Below are 21,568 nucleotides of genomic sequence, written 5' to 3'. Positions count from 1 at the left end.
GAAGTTCTCGGCTGCCAGGATGTTGGGGGTCATCCCTCTCCTGGCCATGCTGAGCTGGGAGTTCAGCCTCTCCCCTTCCCTGCAGGGCAACCGCTTGGTCCCACTCCACTCTCTGTTCCTTGTTCCTGGGCCCCCTCTACCCTCTCTAGGGCTATGGTTACCACCTTTTAAATGCAAAAAGCCCCCCCCCCCCCCCCACCACAAGACAAGCCTCCCACAACCTCAACCACAAGGCAATTCCACCACCACTTCACAGACACTTACAGTATCTAAAGAGACAACACACAGATAAGATTGATAACATCCCACTTTTGCCTGACTCAAACCCTCTCACTCACACATGCGCAGTGCACTTGACTATTGGTGGGCATACAGCTGCTGTATTTTCAACAATTTTGATCTGTTATCTCTTAAACTGCAGAAGTGGGAACACAGCAGCATCTTTGGCTGGATACAGAAACTTAACATTAGATATCCCAGTGGATTCTGATAATAATGCAAATCTTTAGACCCACATTAAAAAAACAGCAGATTAAATCATTTTTCTGGCAACTAGTGAATTCATATAAAAAACAGGCAGTTCAGTATAAGGCCTTCTCAAATTGTAGTCATTCTACTGAAACAACCACCAAAAGAGCTAATTATGCATCTTATGTACTCATGTGCTCCTTATGGGCACCCGATTTCCATCAATGGTACTGTCACAGTTGGGAAACCGGGTGGGCCGGAGAGTTTTCCCACAGTGCAACACAGTCATAGGGCTAGTTTAGACACTGAGGAGTTAGTGGAGCTAGGAACTCTGGGATAGAATTACTTGGACTCAGGTTTGTGTACTGCAGTGTGGATGTCAGACCCCTAGGTTTGAGCACGGGTCAGAAAATCCTTAACCCAGGCCATAGGCGGCAGGTTTGTATAATTTTTGGTGGGGCCCAAAATGGTGGTGCCCCCCCGCTCCCGCCCTGTAAGCCGATATAAAATGAAGCTATAACGCGTCAGTGCCACAAGATTACAAGGGTCAATTAAAAGTGGAAAGTCAGAAGCAGCACTTGCCTACTTCAATATACAGTATTATATTTTGTTGCACTTGTTGTGATGAAGTGGGAATGTTAATATTTTCTCTGAATACTGTGTGGGTGCCTCAGTTTCCCCTGCAAGATGCCAACTGAAGGTGTTGGGGACAAAGAGATCAGGTGGCCTCCTTGTCCGGAAGAGACACAGAGGCCAGAGGAGGGAGTGTCAGTTTGGAGCTGGCTGGGGAAATGGGGAGAGACCCAGAACTTGGTTCTGGGCTCCCCACCCCCTAAGATAGACCTGACAGAGGGGTTCTGTTTTCTGTACCAACAAGCTCTGTTTAAACTGTGTTCCCGTCATCTCATAGACTCAGACTTTAAGGTCAGAAGGGACCATTATGATCATCTAGTCTGACCTCCTGCACAATACAGCCCACAGAATCTCACCCACCCACTCCTGTAACAAACCTCTAACCTATGTCTTAGTTATTGAAGTCCTCAAATCGTGGTTTAAAGACCTCAAGGTGCAGAGAATCCTCCAGCAAGTGACCAGTGCCCCACGCTGCAGAGGAAGGCAACAAACCTCCAGGACCTCTGCCAATCTGCCCTGGAAGAAAATTCCTTCCCGACCCCAAATATGGCGATCAGCTAAACCCTGAGCATGTGGGCAAGACTCACCAGCCAGCACCCAAGAAAGAATTCTCTGTAGTAACTCAGATCTCATCCCAGACCATTGGGCATATTTACCTGCAAACCTTCTGTTTTACTGTCTGGCTGAGAGTCACATCTGACTGCGGAGTTGGGGTGCAGGGACCTCTGGTTGCCCCAGGACCCACCTGGGCAGACTCGCTGTGGAAAGTGCATGATGTGGAAGGGCATGCTGAATGCTCTGAGGTCAGACCCAGGAAGGTGTAAGCTTCTTGCCCTGGAAACAGTATGCTCCGAGAGAGGAGGCTCCCCCAGAGTCCTGACTGGCTTTGTATGGAGTTGTTCCAAAGCATCACAGCATCCCCTTCCACACCATGCACTTCCCAGAAGTCCGCACAGGCACTGACACTCCCTCCTCTGGCCTTTGTCTCTTTTCCAGGCATTAGGAGGCCACCCGATCTCTGTTTTCCAACACCTTCAGTTGGCACCTTGCAGGGGAAACTGATTTGGGAGAAATGAAGTAAAAGCTGCCCAAACGGAGCTTGAATTTTGAGGTGTTCAAATCTGGAAGGCAGGTGCTGGGGGTGGGAGGGGGCTGTGGGCTCCATGGGGGAGCATGGCAGCAACTGTCTGGAGTTGCACAGAGCCAGATACGCTGGTCTGAGTGGCACAGTAAGCGGTTTGGGGGTTGGAGAAGGGGTAGGGAGTTCCGGGGGGCAGTCAGGGGACAGGCAGCAATTGGATAGGCATGGGAGTCCAGGAGGTTTATCAGGGGACAGGTAGGGGGTGGGGTCCTGGGGGGACGTTGGGTGGAGTCTCAGGAGGGGGCTGTTGGGGACAAGGAGAAGGGAGGCTTAGATAGGGGCTGGGGTCCCAAGGGGACGTTAGGGGCAGGGGTCTCGGGAGGGGGTAATCGGGGGCCAAGGCCCGGGGGTCCTTAGAGACGGGGTGGGGGTCCTGAGGGCAATTTGGGCAGGGGTCTGGGGAGGGGCAATCGGCGGCCAGGGCTGGGATTCAAAGGGCTCTGGGCTGCTGGCAGCTGCGGGAGCCCTGAGTCCTTAAATCCCAGCCGCGGCCGGGAGTCAGAGGGCTCTGCGCTGCCCGCAGGCTTTGCGGCGCGGCTGGGATTTAAAGGGCTCAGGGCTCCCGCGGCTGCCAGCAGCCCAGAGCCCTTTGAATCCCAGCCCTGGCCGCTGATTGCCCCCTCCCCAGACCCCTGCCCCAATTGCCCCTCAGGACCCCACCCCTATCTAAGCACCACTGGTCCTTGTCCCCGATTACCTCCTCCCGAGACAACTGCCCTTGGAACCCCAGCCCTATCTAAGCCTCCCTTCCCCTTGTCCCCAACTTCCCCTCCTGAGACCCCACCCAACTTCCCCCAGGACCCCACCCCTACCTGTCCCCTGATAAGCCCCCTGGACTCCCATGCCTATCCAATTGCTGCCTGTCCCATGACTGCCCCTCTGAACCTCTGCCCCATCCAACCTCCCCTGCTCCTTGTCCCTTGACTGCCCCCCGGAACCTCCTACCCCTTCTCCAACCCCCAAACCGCTTACTATGCCACTCAGACCAGCATGTCTGGCTCCGTGCAGCTCCAGACAGTTGCTGCCATGCTCCCCCATGGAGCCCATAGCCCTCTCCCACCCCCAGCACCTGCCTTCCAGATTTGAACACCTCAAAATTCAGGAGTGCTCAAGCTCGGTTTGGGCAGCTTTTACTTCATTTCTCCCAAATCAAATATACTGATCCACTGTAACTTGCTGTAGAAAAAGTAGGATAAAATTGAGCAAGAAATGCTTATTAGCACTGGAATTGCTACTTTCAACAGCCATTGCCTTTTTGTTTGTTTGAAAGGAAGACAGTGAGATTGCATTGGCAAATTCCCCATAGAAAGAAAGAGTGGAACAAAAGAATAATAAAGGCTCCTCAACTTTTCCTCATTTATGGAGGACAGTCTTATAATATGCATCCAGATATCCTCCAATCACACAAGCTGAAAATTGTTCCACTTTACTGCAGCTCTGTAAGCATATGGGAACCAATCCTGTCTGTGTTTTGTGCACATCCAAAATTCCGGCTGAACGACCCACCCTGGGAGCGAGTTACCAGTGACCCAGGGCTGGGGCGGAAGGAGGTGTGGGGGGGGCACTGGTGTGGGGAGCCCAGGGCTAGGGCAGCAGCAGGGTGGAGGGAGGGCACTGGTGGGGAGGAAAGGGGGAAGCCCAGCGCTGGGGTGACAGGGTGTGTATGTGGGTGGGGGGAGAGCCCAGGACTGGGGCAGCAGGAGGGTACGGGGGGAGCCCAGGGCTGGGAAGGGGGACAGCAAAAAACCTAGACCTGGCCCTGCCCACAACCCCCAGCTGTGTCCTTGTGTGTGTCTGCCTCCATCATCCCTGGCTGTGTCTGTCTGTCCCACAACCCCCTGGCTGTGTCCGTGTGTGTGTCTGTCCCACAGCTGTGTGTGTGTGTGTGTGTGTCTGGCTGCCCCCAGAGCTCACCGGCTGTGTCTGTCTGACAGTGACAGACCCTGCTGCTCGCTCTGCCCGGGGCTGAGAGCCGCTGCCTGTGGCTCCCTCCCCCTCCCTGCTGTGGAGGCGCGGCCAGGCAGCTCCGGCACCGCCCCCGGCAGCTCCCATTGGCTGGGGTTCCCGGCCAATGGGCTGTGAGTCAAGTCAGCCCCGGAGCCTCTCCAGGGCTGGGGAGAGCTGCCGCTGAGGTAAGAGCGCCCACATTGCTGGCGCGGGGACCCCCAGAGCACAGGGCCTGGGGCCCGAACATTGGTGGAGCTGGGCCCACCCTCGGGATTATTGGTGGGGCCTGGGCTCCACGGGCCCATAGAACACGCCGCCTATGACCCAGGCTTCAAATGCAATGTAGATGCTCATGCCCAGGGTTCCCTGACATGGGTCAGCTGACTCGAGTCCCACTAACCTTGTGCTTAAGGAATGTCTACACAGCAATGTTAGAGGGAACTGAATCCATACCACTCTGTCCTACACACCCCTGACTCTTTCCTACAATACTACCACTAGCGTCAATGGCTTGCCAGTTATCTTTCCTGGTCAGCAAGCCCTAACAAGGGCTCCAACTGGCCCTACTGAAATATATAGGGTTGTGATAGTAAAGCTACTAGTACAGAACAAATATGATTAAAGTTCCTTAAGAAAGAGATTTGCCTTACCCTATGTATAAGTCTACTTTTATTGGCATAGGCCTGATTTTAGAAAACAAGACGTACACTGCAGGTAAGTATCAGAGGGGTAGCCATGTTAGTCTGGATCTGTAAAAAGCGACAAAGTCCTATGGCACCTTACAGACTAACAGAAGTAATAGAGCATAAGCTTTTGTGGGTGAATACCCACTTCGTCAGACAAATTCACCCACGAAAACTTAAGCTCCAATACGTCTGTTAGCCTATAAGGTGCCACAGGACTCTTTGACACTGCAGGTAAGTGAGCAATAATCCATCATATTTACTATTCAGACATGGAACAAACAAATATTCTTAATGCTTGAACACCAATGTAAAAATCTGTTCTCATTACTCACCTCTCAGTCCAGCTTTCAATATAAAACATAAGAACAGCCATACTGGGTCAGACCAAATGTCCATCTAGCCCAGTATCCCGTCTTCCAACGGTGTCCAATGCCAGATGAACAGAACAGGTAATCACCAAGTGATCCATCCCCTGTCACCCATTCCCAGCTTCTGGCAAACAGAGGCTAGGGACACCATCCCTGTCTATCCTGTCTAATAGCCATTGATGGACCTATCCTCCATTAACTTTAGTTCTTTTTTAAATCCTGTTATAGTCTTGGTCTTCACAACATCCTCTGTCAAGGAGTTCCACAGGTTGACTATGTGTTGTGTGAAAAAATTCCTCCTTTTGTTTGTTTTAAATCTGCTACCTATTAATTTCATTTGGTGACTCCTATTTCTTGTGTTATGAACTAGAATAGAGACCACTACCTTTGAAAATACCCAGCTGTACAGTCCAAAAAAATCTCTCCCATCACTATGCAACAGGGAACGATGGAATTTATGATAAATCATTAGATCAAGCTAGCTCTTTGGTTTTAAAGTGGAGTTAATATAAACAGATTCCATTTAAAAGGAGTCAATGCTAGAGGGAATGAACTTAAAAAGCTTTCACCACAACTCAGATTAGTCTCTATGTAACATGACAGTTCCCCTCAGTGCCGGCTCATCAAGCCAGAATATTTTTTTTTTAATTATTTTTTTAAGATTTCCTAGCAACCAGAACAAGCTACCAAAGAAACTGAAAACCTATAACCTTAAAATATTCCGGCTAATGTAGAAAAACTGCACTAACTGCTGGGTTGCACCTGTTCTCAATGTGCAGTAAGGACTGTTTTAGGCCAGATCAGGATCAGGAACTTTTGCCTCTACAGAAAAGTCAGGAGTGTGTGTGATTTTTTTGTAACATTTCTTTGCTGACAAAAGTCCTAGTGTAGACTCAGTATAAAAGAGTGCTTTTGTCAGTACAGCTTGTTTAGCTAGCGAAAAAAGACAACCTATATCACCAAAAGCACCTATCTGCTAGTATAAACTGCATCTTCACTAGGAGAGTTTTGCTAGAATACTATATTGGACTGATATGTTTACTGGCAAAACATTTAAATATAGAAAGAGGGCTCAGTACCGGTTTGTGCAACACTTGGCATAGTAAATTCCCCAATCCTGAGCAATGGCTCTGGGTGCTACAGTGATACAAACAATAATGGAGAGCAGGTGGTACAGTCATTTGAAAGGACTAACATTAATTCCTAGACAAAAAGTTATATTAAAACAGATTTATAGTTGAGAGAAAGTGTCAGTAAAATAATACAGTATAGAAATATTGAAATTATCCCCAAGGCAGACATTATAAACCTAGGGAACTCAGAATTCAGATTTGTTTCAAGTTTTACCTTAACATGTTACAATAGGGAAATGCAGAGTTAGCGCATCAAATATCCTTAAGTGTGCCTTGTAGTAACACCATGCTATACCATGATTAGACTTAAGTCATTTTAGTGTTTGAGGTCCCAAATTAATTAAACTGATTAAAAAACATTTTAGATTTTCTTGCCATCCCCCAACAGTGTCACTACAAGGCACAATTAAGGTTACTCATGTGCTTTAGAAGAGTAGTGTAGATAGGCTTGAAAATACTTAGAAATTTACTGTATCCTTCTCCTCTCCTACCCCATGCAAATCCAGAACCTAGGCCCTGAAAACAAAGACCTTTGCTGGTGATGCCTTTCTAGTCTGGACAGGAAATCCCCACTGCCCTCTTGGATCAGCTGTTCCTGCTATATGCTAGGAAGCCCTGGCCAGAAGTAGGCTTCACCCTGTCCCCACTGTGTGGGGAGGCTGGGAAACCTGAAACCTCTGTCCCCACCTCTGGCTCCTGGGACACAAGAGGGGGAAACGTGATACGTATCCCTGTAAACCCTCACCTGTGAAGTTACCGAAACAGCAGACCCCATAATAATCTCCATTTTTAAGTCTCACTCCTTCCATTTGTAACAAAATGAAGATGTTTTGGATTTCATCTTTTAAACTATACTGTTTAAGAGATGCTGTAACATCCAGCCCACTCCATGTTTCACCAGCAAGCTGCTGACCACAAAATCCTCTCTGTTGTCCGCTTGGCACTGACTTGCACATTGTCTGTATCCATCCCAATTTGTTGGAGTTAATACAAAGCTGGTCTTTTGAGCCAACAATCATTTGCAGAGTGTGTTTGTTTCCCCACAATGAAAATACACAGATGGAGTGTTGTCCTCGTTGTACTTTGAAACCAGTTCACAAACAGGATGCACAATATGGAGTACAAGCCAGAGAACAGTGACAGAAGTTGAGAGGAACTGGAAAAGCTTTCAAATTGTAAACACCTACAGTTTTCGTTTTTAGATTGAAAAATACTGAGCAAAGAAAATTCATACATAGAGAGGTTCATTTAAGAAGTACTACGTCTTACCAACTTTAGTTTATTTTTATAAAATTGAGCTGATCAGTAGAGTGAATTTGTCTGTCTGAAAAATGGTAGTACAGGCAAGTCTCATCTTAGGCAGGGGTTCGGTTCCATGGTTATCATGTAAAGCAAAAACCGCATATAGCCAAAATTATATCCCCAAGCCCTTTAAACCCCTCCTGCAGCTCCTGCAGCCGGGCCAGGGGGGGCATTTAAAGGGCTCCACCAGGCTTCCCACCATGGCGGGGAGTCCAGAGGAGCCCTTTAAATCCCGCCCGCAGCTTTGGCAGCCGGGCTGGGGCTAGCATTTAAAGGGCCCGCAGCTCCACAGTGGCTGGAGCCTTAGGCCCTTTAGTTCGCCACAGGGGCTACCAGCCACCTCTGCAGCTGGGAGCCCCCTAGGTGACTTAAAGGCCCTGGGACTCCCAGCCACAGGACCGTTAAATTTTGAGGCCACGCCCCCCACTTGAGGCCATGGCCCTCCACTCCGGCCATACGCATATAGTTGAAATTGCGCATGTTAAATGCGCGCAAGTTGTGAAAGTCCTGTAGTAAAGGTCATTAATTGATTTGGATTTTTTTGCACTTCAAAATCTATTTTAATGAATCAACCAAATGCCTGAATATTTATATTCTAATAACTAAACATATCCAATTGAAATATGAAGGTATGATTTTTTTCATTAAGAACATGTAGTATTGCTGGCTTCAAAATTTATGGCATATTTCCTTTTCAGAGTTGGCTACAGACAAAGAATGGTAGGTGAAGCAACTATTATGTATTGAGAGGTCAATTCTGAAACTTGGATACCTTAAATGCCCATTTGGACGTCCTTTTAAGTAGCAAAATCAGGGATTTGGGCACTCAACCTTGAAAATTGGGTCCAAAACCTGCAATGTACTTTGGGAGCTTCCTATTTGAGGCCTATGCTACATAAATGAAAAGAATTATTATACCTTTGAAATGTTGCCACAGTTGGAAAACACAGCATTCTAATTATTCACGTAAGTACCTTGTCCCTGGGGCTCAACAAGCCCACTCAAAACTGTGTGCATTCAGCAATCTGCTTAGACCCATTTCACCTAATTCGATAAACTGTTTATTCATCATGCAGGATCTTTCTTTTAAAAGGACAGACATTCTAACCATAGTTATTTCAACACTATGGTTGAGATTTAAACACACAGTTTAGAGAACTGAAGATTTACTTATTAGTAACTAGAGTTCAGAATATATTGGCCTCTGTAGAGACCCACTGACCTCCCTCTTCTCTTTTCCATCAAAGTCTTAAAAATAGACTTCAAAAAGCTTCTGATAAGTGTGATACAGTTAATATACCCCAAAATGATTGTTGTTGCAACCATTAAGGAAAATCAAGTTATTCTGATATCTAAAGTCATAACGCAATTCAGTAGCACATTTACATCTACAAGACTAAATTATTTTAACCATGTCAGGGCAGTGACTTTTGTAACGAGGTCTCCCAACATGGAATGGATAGGGCCTCACTTCAGTATTTTAGTAAGAGGAGAAAAACAAAGTTCCAAGGCAAAGAGTGGTGCAGTATGACTAATACATTTCTTAAAGGTGGTGTAGGAAGATAAATGCTTGCCCTACAGCTTCTCTCAAGCTCAGTCTGTTTTCGTTTTGAGTTGTTTGTTTTTTAAGAAAAAGGTAGCATACAATATTCAACATAAAATAAATATTTGCCAAGCATCGGAAAACCAAGTGTTTGAATGTTCTCCTCTATAAATATTTGCATTCTGTAAAAATTAAATTTCAGACAGGAAAGATTTAACCTACAAGTTCCACGTACCTCCAGCTACAGGTATTCAGAAGGAACCAATGTCATGAAGGCAGTATTGTGTCAGAGTTACTGATAGTGACTGAATCAGATCTGAATTCTGTTGTAAGTTGTGCAAGCTTTATACCTTACTTTCTAAACAATATGATAATATATTTTATTTGTTCCTGCTCTAACTACCTACTAAGGATGTTGGAAGTCTTAGTTTATGTTTGCAAAGAATTTTGAAATGTTAAATGAAAGAGGATAGAGAAGTGTCAAGTATTATAGCTGTAGCACAATAGATAGCTCTGCTACTGTTAAGGTTGAGACCAGCTAACTGTTTAGAGCTCTTAGAACAGCCGAGCTTTAAAATCTGTATAACTAATCGGACTGACTTGAAATTCCTCATGGATTGTTGACCATACCTCATGCTCCCCAACTGGTGCTGCGACTACACAGCCACGTTGCTAGTGAAGACATACCCTACGAAACCAGTCTGTAGAACAACTGCAGCTTTTGGATGGAATGAAGTAACCCACCAACCTTTTGATCAAGATCAAAACTACTATTCCAGTATCATGATCCATAGAAGATATATGTTTTAGTGGTTTAAGCACTGGACACCATGACATCCGTGTTCTAATGTTCAGCTACAGATTTACTGTGTGATCATGGACAAGACATTGAACCTCCATGCCTCAGTTTCCTCTTGTTGAAAATGCTAATGCAGGAATAGCTAATTGACATTCAGATTTGCTTTAAAAAGTATGGGCTTGTCTACACTTACATTTTATAGCACTCTAACTCCCTGGCTCAAGGGTGTGAAAAATCACCCCCCTGAATGTAGCCACTTTGAGCGCTTTAAAGCACTAGTGTGGACAACCCCGGAGCACTGCGTGCTCCCAGAGCTTGGAGCTATTCCCCTTGTAGAGGAGGATTAACAGGAGTGCTGGGAGAGCTCATTCCCAGCGCTTGCTTGTGACCAGACTCACACTTTAAAGCCCTGCCACGGCAGCGCTTTGAAGTTTCTAGTATAGACATAGCCTCAGTGTCTGTGTTTGCGTGGAGAAGAGGTTGAGGGTGTGGAAATTGCTTATCCTGGAAATTTAAGTACTGATTGCACTGACAAGTTTTGAATTCTTCTACATCAGCACACACATCAATAAACCTTCTTCCTTTCCTATGAAGTTTTTTTTGCTTAACAGACAATGATTCTGGATGTATCAGAAATCCTTTGAGTGAATCAGGATAGCTTTCTGAAAGCATTTTTCTTCAGTACATGAGCACTCAGTAGCATTATCTACAACACTTTGCACATTTTCTGTGACAGTGTACCACAGAGACCACCACCATATCACAACTGTGACTCAAAGGCATGTAACATTTACATCTTCTATTATATTTGTATGAAAAATATTAAGTGCATGGAGAAGCTAGAAATGTTGAGATCTGAATTTACTGCAGAATTCAAAGCTTGATCCTTGACCAAGCTGCAGCAGGATAGCTAGATGACATTTGCCATCACTGTACACTGGCATTTCAAGTCCAAGTACATCCCTCTGCAATACAGTTAAATTAGGGATTCCTCATACATTCCAGTAAGAGCATGAGAAGAGGACAGCAAGTCAAATTTAATTTATATCCACAAAGAGCAGCACTTCTTTAGCAAGAGAGCTCTGAATGATAAAATAGCTGGAAGATGTCGTATCTTATCAAGTTGTTTGCCAATTTACACAAAATTGACTGCAAAAAGGAGCAGTTTAAGGAATCGTGAACTTCATATTTTCGTCTCAGATTTAACTAGAACGGAATTTTTTTTAGTAGCACCTTTCACATCAACCGCACATGTTAAAGATACTGATCATACAATAGCTACAAAAAACTACAGCTGCCATTAAAAAAATCAGCCATAATTCACATATTAGAACCTATGTTGTTGTGAAAGGAAGAATATTGGTCAAGACACCAGGGTATGAAAAGAGCCAGGAATATTCTACCTGAACATTTGCCACTGATTGTCAGAAGGAACTTCAGTTTTTAATCATCTGATAAACTAAATGACAGGGACTGTAACTTAATATGTACAAATGAAAGCTACAAATTGGGAAGCATGGACATAAAAAGACTGATGTCAGCAGGTAGCATATTCAATTCTATTATATGCTGCCAGGCACCCACACTTGAGAACCTTGGAACTCTTCCTGCTTGGGTAAACTAATACCACCACAGAGGTCACATTCTCCACAGCATAGGGGTGGATGGAACCTAATGTTTAATGCTTTAGCACCCTTTAGTGGTTACTTACTTGCAGTACAGTTTTGGAAAAAGCTGTATGCCTTCCAGGCTACAGGTAGAGAAATATAGAAAATGCATCTTTTGCTGTGGAAAGAGGCTCAAAAAAGGGGAATTATGTATTCCAGCTACATGGCATCCTTAGGAATCCGAGACTATTTAATTATATATTGCAAGTCATTTTTCTGAAGAGATGAGGATTACATTACAGGGCTAAACCCCGAATGTTAAAACTGGGGAGGAAGGCATGAGCCCTCACCAGGGGTTCTCACATTTACAAATAAAAAGTGATAGTTAAAGTTTTACATAAGTGAAGCAAAAATCACAACACTGTGTTAAACATATGTACAGAAGAGCCTAAATCCATACATAGCACTGAATTACAGATAATTTACCGGGACATCATCAGCATAATTTCTCCTTAAAATCATCTGAAATATGACAGACAAGTGCTATGTTATACACTGCTCACATTAATGTAAACATTAAATATCAAGAACATATGTAGATATGAAGTAACTTCTAGATTGACAAATGAACGCCAGATATCAGCAAATAGCAAACACTGACTAAACATGTTTTATATTTTAAGCCACCTTCTAAATTTCAGCCAGTTAATAACCTGAGATTAATACCATTTTTCTATTAAACGAACAAGCTTTGTACAAAATATTGAGTAGTTGTTTTTGGCATCACAACTATAACAAAATCTCTCTTCTAAAAAACTGTTACATGCTGTCATTTACTATTTTGGAAGTAACATTGCAATTTCATCTCTTTGCACACCAACAACTTTAAAAGATCATTTCATTTAAAAATGACTTGGTGATACCACCAAGTAACAGCAGAAAGCTTAATGTATCTATCTTTCCCCAACTTCAATCTTCTTCCCCAAAAAACCCAGTCTATAAGAGCTGCAGAGAAAAGACATTCAAAATATCAAATTGAGATACCTTTAACTAGTAAGAGAACATCTGTAACCTAAGGAGATAAAATTGAATGTCATAATAATTGGTGATGCGTAGGTCCCTAACCAAAAGAATCAAGATTAAAAAAAAAAGTCCACATAAAGATTTTAGTTCTCACCAACAAAACTGAATTACTAAAACCCACTATATAAAGAAGACCACTCAGAAAGAGCTAATAGAAATGGGATGATTCAAGAAAGAGCTAGGGAGATGCCCAAAGGATATTACCATCATCAGATGAGAAAGGCAGCTATAGCACTTTAAGTACAGTACAGCAATTTAATGGAATGACTCAGTCTTCTCGTCTCTCAGCATCTCTTACACAGATTCATTGTTCTGTTTGGTCTCTGTATATTTTGGTTAAGTCATTTTAAATCCTCAAAAATAAAATTTCAAAAACAGGTCTTCCCCACATTAGCCTGTGCCGCCACTGGACACAAAGTGCAGGAATGGGGTGTGCAACTAAGGCACATGTTTCATCAGCTGTGTCATATAGCATCTAGCAGCGGTGAGGAGAGCCCACTGGCAGCAGTAGACAGTGACCCATGTCAATGTGTCACCTGTGCACACACCTAGGAGATGGCTGTTTCAAATCAAATCCAGTATGACCCTTATGCGCTGCTGTAAACCGGCTCATCACCACACAACTTGTGGTTGAAGTTTCACCTAACCCTGCCCCCCTCTCCACACACACCCTTCAGGTGTCAACCCTGAACAGCAGACAGAGACAGCTGCCCCCTAACGTCTCACTTCCCAGCGGCAGGTTTCTCAGGGAGGCGAGCAGGGCAGACCCCATACACCGCTCCGCGCTCCCTCTGGCTCCCCAAGGGTCACTCTTTCGCCTCCTCCGCCTAATGGGCTATGCTGAGGGAAGAGGCAGAGTCTCCCATCCCTGGTGTGCCACGTGGGGAGTGGAGGATGGGCACAGGGACCCTCCCCGTCCTTAAAAGCCCTTCTCAAGGTGGGAAGAAGGGGCAGACTCCCCCCCCATGGGTGATGGCAATGGGGAGTAGGGTGACCAGATGTCCCGATTTGGGGGTTTTTCTTATATAGGCTCCTATTACCCCCCACTCCGTTGCTGTCTGCTCACCCTAATGGGGAGCCACAGAGCGCCCTGCCCCCCCCTTGGCCCCGGACGCTAGGGAATGAATGGCGGGGAGCCAGCCTGCCCAAGGCCCACGGGCAGGGTGGGCTATGGCGAGAGGTCAGACGCCCGGCCCCTAGGACCCAGGCCCCTGGTGAGAGGGGACAGAGAGCGGAGCCAGGGCAGGGCCCCTGCCCACAGAGACCGGGAAGACACCCTGCCCCTGGGCCCAGAACGAGGGGGAGACACCCTGCCCTCGCCCCCGGCCCCGGGTAGCGGTTACTCACCGGGCCCCGCTGGGTGCTGACGGTGGTCGCCATGGCGGGGACCCGCTTTCCGCCCGAACAGGCCGCTGCCGCCGTTAACCGACCCTCTCAACCCGAGGCTCCGGCGTCAGCTGAGCGCAAGCCGAGCCCCGCCCCGTTTACTCGGCACTGCGCACGCGTGGCGCAACGGATTTCCCGCTCCAAACCCCGCCCCCTTCGGCCGCTTCCAAAAGCGAACCGCTAGGCAAGTAACACGCATGCGCTGTCCGGCGGTTTGTCACTGACCCCACCACCTTTGGTCTCCAGCCTTACGCATGCGGCAAGGGAGTTCGCGCCTTCATTTCCCCCTTCTCCATAAGGTAATACGCATGCGCAACTCAGCTCGCTCTTTCCCCCAATTGAGAAGGGTTGGGGGAGCGACGCGGCAGCTTGGTTAGCGCATGCGCATATGACAGGCCTGGGACTGAGTTCGTGCAAATGTCTCTGACACCGCTATACTGCGCCTGTGCAATGGGATGTGGCCCCACCCCCGCCCTTTGTGGATGAAGGGCGCAGAACCCGCCGGCCCAGAGGAGATCCTGCTCCAGCAGGAGGCGCTGTGCATTAGCGGTGCGCCGAGGGGAAGGTGCCGGCTGTGCCTCTGGTGGGCTTGTGGCACGGGGCTGGGATGCCGGGATTCAGCCCTGTTGTCAATGTAGCGTTTGTGTTGCCTCACGTAGCGACTGTTTAGGTCGCTAAACTGCGACTTTTTATTGAAAGCTGGGGACTGTTCATAGTCCTAATGGTGGAATGAAATATGGGCATGGATGTGTGCCCTGTGATGCAGGTGCATGTGTGCTGAGATACGTGCTCGTGTGTGTAGTGTGAGGAACGTTTGTGTGTATGCTGTGACGTGGGTGTCCTGTGTGCAGTTTTCACAGGGTCTCTTTTGCTGGAGTAAATCTGGTCTTTCTTACTTTTTCCAAGACTTAATTTATTGAATTGTTAAAACACCCGAAGATAACAGCTGATGACTTTAATACATTTTTTAAAGCAAACGAGGAAGTGTTTTCTTACATAGTTAGACTCCTTCCCACAACAACACAATCCTTTTTTATACCTGGTGAATTTTCCACACGTGTAATATACTGAGCCTTAACTCATGGTTTGTTAAATATAAGGATTATTGAGTGTTATTGGCATAAAATGTTTTGTTGTCAGCTGTCTAATGAAAGGTTGTATTTGTTTGCTGAGTCTCTTATTGTGCCTAGTCTGTTTGTATGAATTGTACTTAATTATATTCTGTGGTTTTTCACCTTGTGAGAAGATATTAGTTCACTGTTCTACATCTAAAACAGGACAATAAACTGAAAATACAACTTTTTTTCTGTACAATTGAAATATCTTGAATCAGATACTGATGTGCAAGAAGTAACAGAATACAATTGTAGGTAAACAGAAGTATTTGACTTTTTGGGGAAGTTTTTTTTTCTAAAAATGAGACAACTTAAGATATTACTAAATTACATTTTTTTCTTAAAAATTAAAATACAGCAAATGTCCAGGCCAAACCAAAAAAAGGGGACTTACTTTTCCAAAAAGTTCTTCTCACAGTGATATAAAATAAATTCATCCTACACACTTGCAAAAACAGGATTTTTAATTATGTAATATTTTCCCCATAACCTATTCTTTTTGAACATGTTGTGGAAAGACTTGAATTAAAAAGCCCTCCCCACTTTGAAAAATATATTCTCATCATACATCTGTTGTTAAACACTTACTATATTTAATATTCATGTTCTTTAAAAATCACATGAAACCCATCAGTAAAACAGTTTAATTCAACCCCAACCATTTGGAAAATATGTGTTCAAAGAGCTGTAATGATTCTAGAGCCCATAATATTCTTGCCTATAGTGCAAGTTTTGAACAAAATATGGCATCTTTGGACATGGGGACCATATGGACCTATTGGTGACCAAAAGAAAACAATCATACAGTTTTCCAAACACTGACAATATAGAATGCCTGGAGTTTAGCAATTTTTTGTGCCATCTAGCAACTTTTCAAGGTCCATCTGGCAATTTTCACTGATTGGCATTTGGCAACACTTTCCAGGCAGGAACCTCACTGCCCCACCGTGAGACACTACTGCACCCAGATGTCACCACATTGCACCAAAAAGATCCCAATACCAAAACAGCCACTATCCCTGCACCCATCAAAACAACCTCCATGCTGAGCCACCAGTACCCTTCAGCAAAATGGCCTCTGTGCAGGTGTGTTATTGCACCAAGACCCTACCATCCCCCACAGGGGCGGCTCTAGGCATTTTGCCGCCTCAAGCACGGCAGGCAGGCTGCCTTCAGCGGCTTGCCTGCGGAGGGTCTGCTGGTCCTGTGGCACGTCTGCGGGAGGTCCGCCGAAGCTGCGGGACCAGCAGACCCTCCGCAGGCACGCCGCCGAAGGCAGCCTGCCTGCCGCACTCGTGGCGACCGGCAGAGCGCCCCCCTGCGGCTTGCCGCCCCAAGCACGCGCTTGGCATGCTGATGCCTGGAGCCGCCCCTGATCCCCCACCAAAAAGGCCATTGCCCCCTGCCAAAATGCCACTATGCTGAGGTACCTTTGCAATGAAAGCCTTCCTCCATCCCAAGACAGCCCTACCCAGAGACATCAGTGTCCTGAAATGCCCCATATTGAGATTCCATCCTTCCATGCCAAAATGGCCACTTCCTTGCCCCAAGGCACCACCACACTGCACAGAGAAACTCCCACGCCTTGCTAAGACACCACTGGCTGCCTCACAATGAGACAGCCTCACCCAGGACAATCCGCCATTCTGTGTGATGCCTCTGTTCCAGATCACCTCTGATGTGCCACACACCAAAATGTCCATTATGCTACACAGACACTGCCACTGAATGCCAAGACACCACTGCCCAACCCTGAAATGCCTTTGTCCCTTATTGAGACACCACTGTTCCACCCCAAGATGCCTCAATTTCAGACAGCTCCACCCTGTGGCAAGACAGCCCTTTCCAAAGAGCCCACACACCCAGCGGCACCAATGAGCCACTATAAGACACTAAGAAGTACCTGCCCTGCACTGAAACACCATCATCCTAATCCAAGGTAGCATTGGGCCAGAACACTGCTGCAGTACATCATAATGACACGGTGCTTGAATTCACTGGGCTATGACATGGCAATGTGTGGGTAAAACATTACCGCCATCACCTTGCACTGAAATAGCATTGTGAGGAGGTGATGACATGGCACCAAAACATCATCACTGTCACTTTGCACTAAAACATCATAATTTGACAGTGAAACATCACCATCACAGTTTGCTGAAATGCCATTATGAAGTGGCATGTCAATGTAGCAGCTAAACACCATTGCCTCAGACCAAAATATAATTGGGAGGTAGTGGGACAATGTGACAGTGGAGTGTCACTATGACCTTGCACAGAAAAATCATTGTGTTGCAGTGCAACAATATAGTACATCACCATCACATTGTGCAGAAAAATCATGATAACCACATTACCCTGGCGGGAGGGATTGCCATTACCATTCTCTTGTGCCAAAAGCTCACTGTGATGCAGTGCTACAAAATGGAGGTGAAACATAGTCATTACATTGAAACCTCATCAGGACGTAGCATTGTGAAATGAGAGTAAAATGTCTCCATTGCCTTGTGTTGAAACATCATCAAAACATGATGCAATGATGGGATAATGAAACACCAGCCTCACATTGCACTGAAACATGATTACGATGTGATACAGCGGCATAGCAATGAAACATGGCACTGAAATACCATTGTTACACAGCATGACAATGTGAAGACTGGCCACATTACTGTCATCTTGCACCAAATGATCATGGCAATGCACCACTGTGACAGGGCAATAAGATATCTCTATTACACTGCACTGAAACAGCCTTGTGAGGCCACAGCACAGCAATGGGCTGAGGAAACATCACCATCACTTTGTGCTGAAATGTTGTGATGCATCACAGCAACAGGGCATTAAGATGTCTCCAGCACATTATAATGTGGCACAACATCATGGCAGCTAAACACTGCACTGAAACAGAATTGTAATGCAGCAAGGATATGTAGTGGGAGAACATCCTCACCTTGTGCTGAAATATCACCACTGTGTTGAATACAGCAACTTGATACTATGTGGTGACATAGCAGTGGAACAGCCCTATCATATGGCAACAAAATGTCACCATAGTGCCTCACAGAAATATCACCTCCCAAGTTATGCTGTTAGCATTTCCACAGATTCCCTCTCCCCAAGAAAATGTCCTTTTTGAGGGTGTCCTGGGGCAGCAATCAATGGTGGAAGTTCTGTCATCATGGCCTATCTGAAGCCGTGCTGGCAGAGGAGTGGATCAGAGCAACAGGGGTTCATGAGGTAGTGTGGAGGCATAGGACCACCTGACAGACACCACCAGTGTGCAGATCTCAAGGGGCCACAGTTTCCAGAGTCCAAACTCCCTGTCCATTCAGCAAATTTCCATCCACTCAATCATAGAACCATCTCTTGGAAACTCTGCCTGGGGAAGCTGACAGAATATTCCTCCCTGATATTCTGCAGGTGGGGGTGATCTGGCTCTTGGTTAGGAAACCACCTGTGCCCTCATACCAGGTGTGCCACCACTGTATTGTAGCTAGCCCAGTTTTAGTGATTTTTTGAATGTTCAGTGTTCGACTTCTTCCAACCTATTATGCAATTCCAGTCTTTTCAGAAGAACAAACAGCTTCAGTATTCATTTGAGTGCTGTTCTGAGAGATACAATCTGATCATTGCAAAGCCTATTTAAATAACATAGCTGTTTCCTGCTGTTCGGATCTGCTGCATGAATTTAGTCATTAATTAAAATTCTAGTGCAGATTCCAACAGCTGGAAATAGAACAGTGCAATTGAGAGCATTCCAAATATATAACAGATTTTTTTTCAGCTCAATCATAGCACTTGTATGGAGGAGGAGAGGCCTCAACTTCTTGCTCTTGTCTTACTAGCTCAGAAAATGGACATGATGGGACATAACTGAAATGCGAGTGTGGGGTGTTGGGAAGATAATACAGCTGACACCAGATGCAAGCTAAGAAGCTAGCTGATGATAGAGGCTGGCAGGCTCTCTGGTATATTTACAAACTGTTCCTCTGCTAGAACTAGAATTCATTTCAGGCTATAGGATCATAAATGAAGCAAAGCAGTCCTTTCCCTATGACTGAACCATAAAAAGAGAGCATCTATCATCAACAAACAATAGCACTGAACATTCACATGGATTAAAAATAAAAGGCTTTGTCTATCTGCCTGCCTTTACAACGAGGAATGAGCTAGAAAAAGCATGATTTAGATTTAAACAAAGGCGGACAAATTCACTCCAATGCAATTCATCTGACTTACACCAAAGATGAATTTGGCCCAAGAACACTATCCAGCCACAGTTTCTTGAGTCTGGTCTTTGTGTACCATGGTACAACTTCTGTCAGGTCTGTACAAAGGTAGTTTTGCTATCCCCTGAACCTGTGATCAGTGGCACTGAGCCACTCCCATGGCATTCTGCCAATTTCCCAGATCCCAAGGGGCTGATCCTGGAGCCAGGGATTGCTGGGTTTAAGCACATAAAGCAACACCTTCTTGCCTCTGGCTACATTCTCTGCGTAGAAAGGCTGGGAGAGGGGCCACCCATGAATTCCGCTAGATAAGGAGTCTCCTCCAATCAGGGCCAGCTCCAGGTACCAGCAAAAGAAGCAGGTGCTTGGGGCAGCCAGTGGAAAGGGGTGGCACATCCGGGTCTTTGGCACTGCCAAAGAGGAAGAGAGGGAGCGAAGGACCCGCCACTGAATTGTCGTCGACAAACAAAGCGGGACAATTGAGCTGCTGCTGAAGTGCCACCGATCAGCTTTTGTTGGGGGGGGGGGGCTTGAGGCGGCAAAAAAGCTGGAGCCAGCCTTGCCTCCAATGGCCAGTTCAGCAAAGTTTATGATTGTTTTGCACCAGCAAAGGAACACAAAATAGTGGATCTGAAGATCTGGCCCAAAGTAGACTCCCTGGCTATTGGTCCTAGCAAGCTCCCCCTAATCATTAATCTCTGGGGTGTCTGGAAGTCACCCAGAAATGGTCTCCAAACTCTCCTTTGAACCCCTAATTACTGTTGGTCTTACATGGTTCCAGCAGATAATCACGAGCCAGAGTCCATGTTTACCTCTATGGCCAGCACCTTCACTGTGGAGTTCAGACAGGGAAAACCTGTTTCAGGTTCATCCACTTAAAGATTCTTCCCTGGCTGCCTGGCATTCAGTCAGGCAGGGAAGAACAGGGCCCTCATGTTAGAACGTATGTTCAGCAAATCCACTGGCCTCATTCCCAGGAGGTTGACTGCTGTATATAGTTACAACATGGGAAGAGATCTGTGACTGGCACTGGGAAGAGGAAGAGGACAGTCTTTAATAGTCATTCAGGTATTATTCTTTAGCCAGTGCTCAGGGAGAAGCACCACATCAGGATAAGGAGCAGCCTGGGCAATTTCCTAGAGTCAAAACCTGAGAGGGCAATTTTGAACTGGATGAGAGTAGATCCTTATGCTTAAATCTAGGTTGTGCTCTCTCACCACTTGTTAGCAGTGGCACAATACTTGTAGAGCAGTGCTGTGTGGGGTGATGCTGAGGTTGTGAGTTCAAATCTTCCCCTAGAGCACTAGTTTTGAGGGGAGGGGAGAGCTCAGTGGTTTGAATATTGGCCTGCTAAACCCATAGTTGTGAGTTCAATCCTTGAGAGGGCCATTTAGGGAACTGGGGTAAAAATCTATTTGGGGATGAGCCCCCCTTTGAACAGGGGGTTAGACTAGATGACCTTCCAACCCTGATATTCTACAATTGTCTCTCAAGCATTCTCAGTTCTGGTCATGATGGACAAACCCACAGTTATTTATTTTTGTTTCATGGGGCCAGATTCTGATTTCTGTAAATCAAGAGTTGCTCCACTGTAGTCAACAGTAGGGTGACCAGATGTTCCAATTTTATAGGGACAGTCCCAATTTTGGGGGCTTTTTCTTATATAGGCACCTAATACTCCCCAACCCTCTGTCCCAATTTTTCAGACTTGCTCTCTGGTCACCCTAGTCAATGGAGGGACATCCAATTCACTGAGGTCAGAAACTGGCCGTTGGTTGTGAGATATATTTGTTGGAATTTTCTACAAGCACTCCCAGCATGCATAATTCTTTATGCCTTTGTGATTATTTCTTGTGTGCACTTGCCATGATGTGAATATTCTGAGATATTACTTTAACAAAGTGTGCGTATGTGTTGTTACTATGCCTTTGACAAAGAAAGTTTTGTAATAAAATGTAAATCAATTTAAAAATATTTAAACGTGACCTGGGTTTTATTTATTTCCTCTCTGGGGTTAATTTGTGTCCTAATAACATTTAATGTCATTTCCAACATTTCAGATCAATGTTATTCATTTATTTACTGTGTTTTTTCTGCTGAAGAGGTACAAAAGATTAAATCTGAG

The 21,568-nt window shown here is 45.7% G+C and overlaps 1 protein-coding gene across 2 annotated transcripts in view; it reads right to left on the bottom strand.

The window, feature by feature from the left end:
- Nucleotides 1–17,246, bottom strand: part of LOC120404414 (toll interacting protein) — a 56,676-nt gene extending 39,430 nt beyond the window's left edge. Inside the window, exon 1 of one of the 2 annotated variants that reach the window (XM_039536898.1) lies at nt 17,115–17,246. Coding sequence is in view for 1 of the 2 variants with exons in the window: in XM_039536897.1 (XP_039392831.1) it covers nt 14,058–14,090 (33 nt within the window). In the remaining variant the exon portion in view is untranslated. Of the gene's footprint in view, nt 1–14,057; nt 14,473–17,114 lie in introns of those variants that run through there. The other variant, XM_039536897.1, reaches the window with a different exon arrangement.
- Between the last annotated feature and the right edge of the window lie 4,322 nt (nt 17,247–21,568).

The sequence above is a fragment of the Mauremys reevesii genome, linkage group 4 (assembly GCF_016161935.1).
Source record: "Mauremys reevesii isolate NIE-2019 linkage group 4, ASM1616193v1, whole genome shotgun sequence".
In the NCBI taxonomy this organism is placed as follows: domain Eukaryota; kingdom Metazoa; phylum Chordata; order Testudines; family Geoemydidae; genus Mauremys; species Mauremys reevesii.
This window is presented reverse-complemented; position numbering and strand designations above follow the sequence as displayed.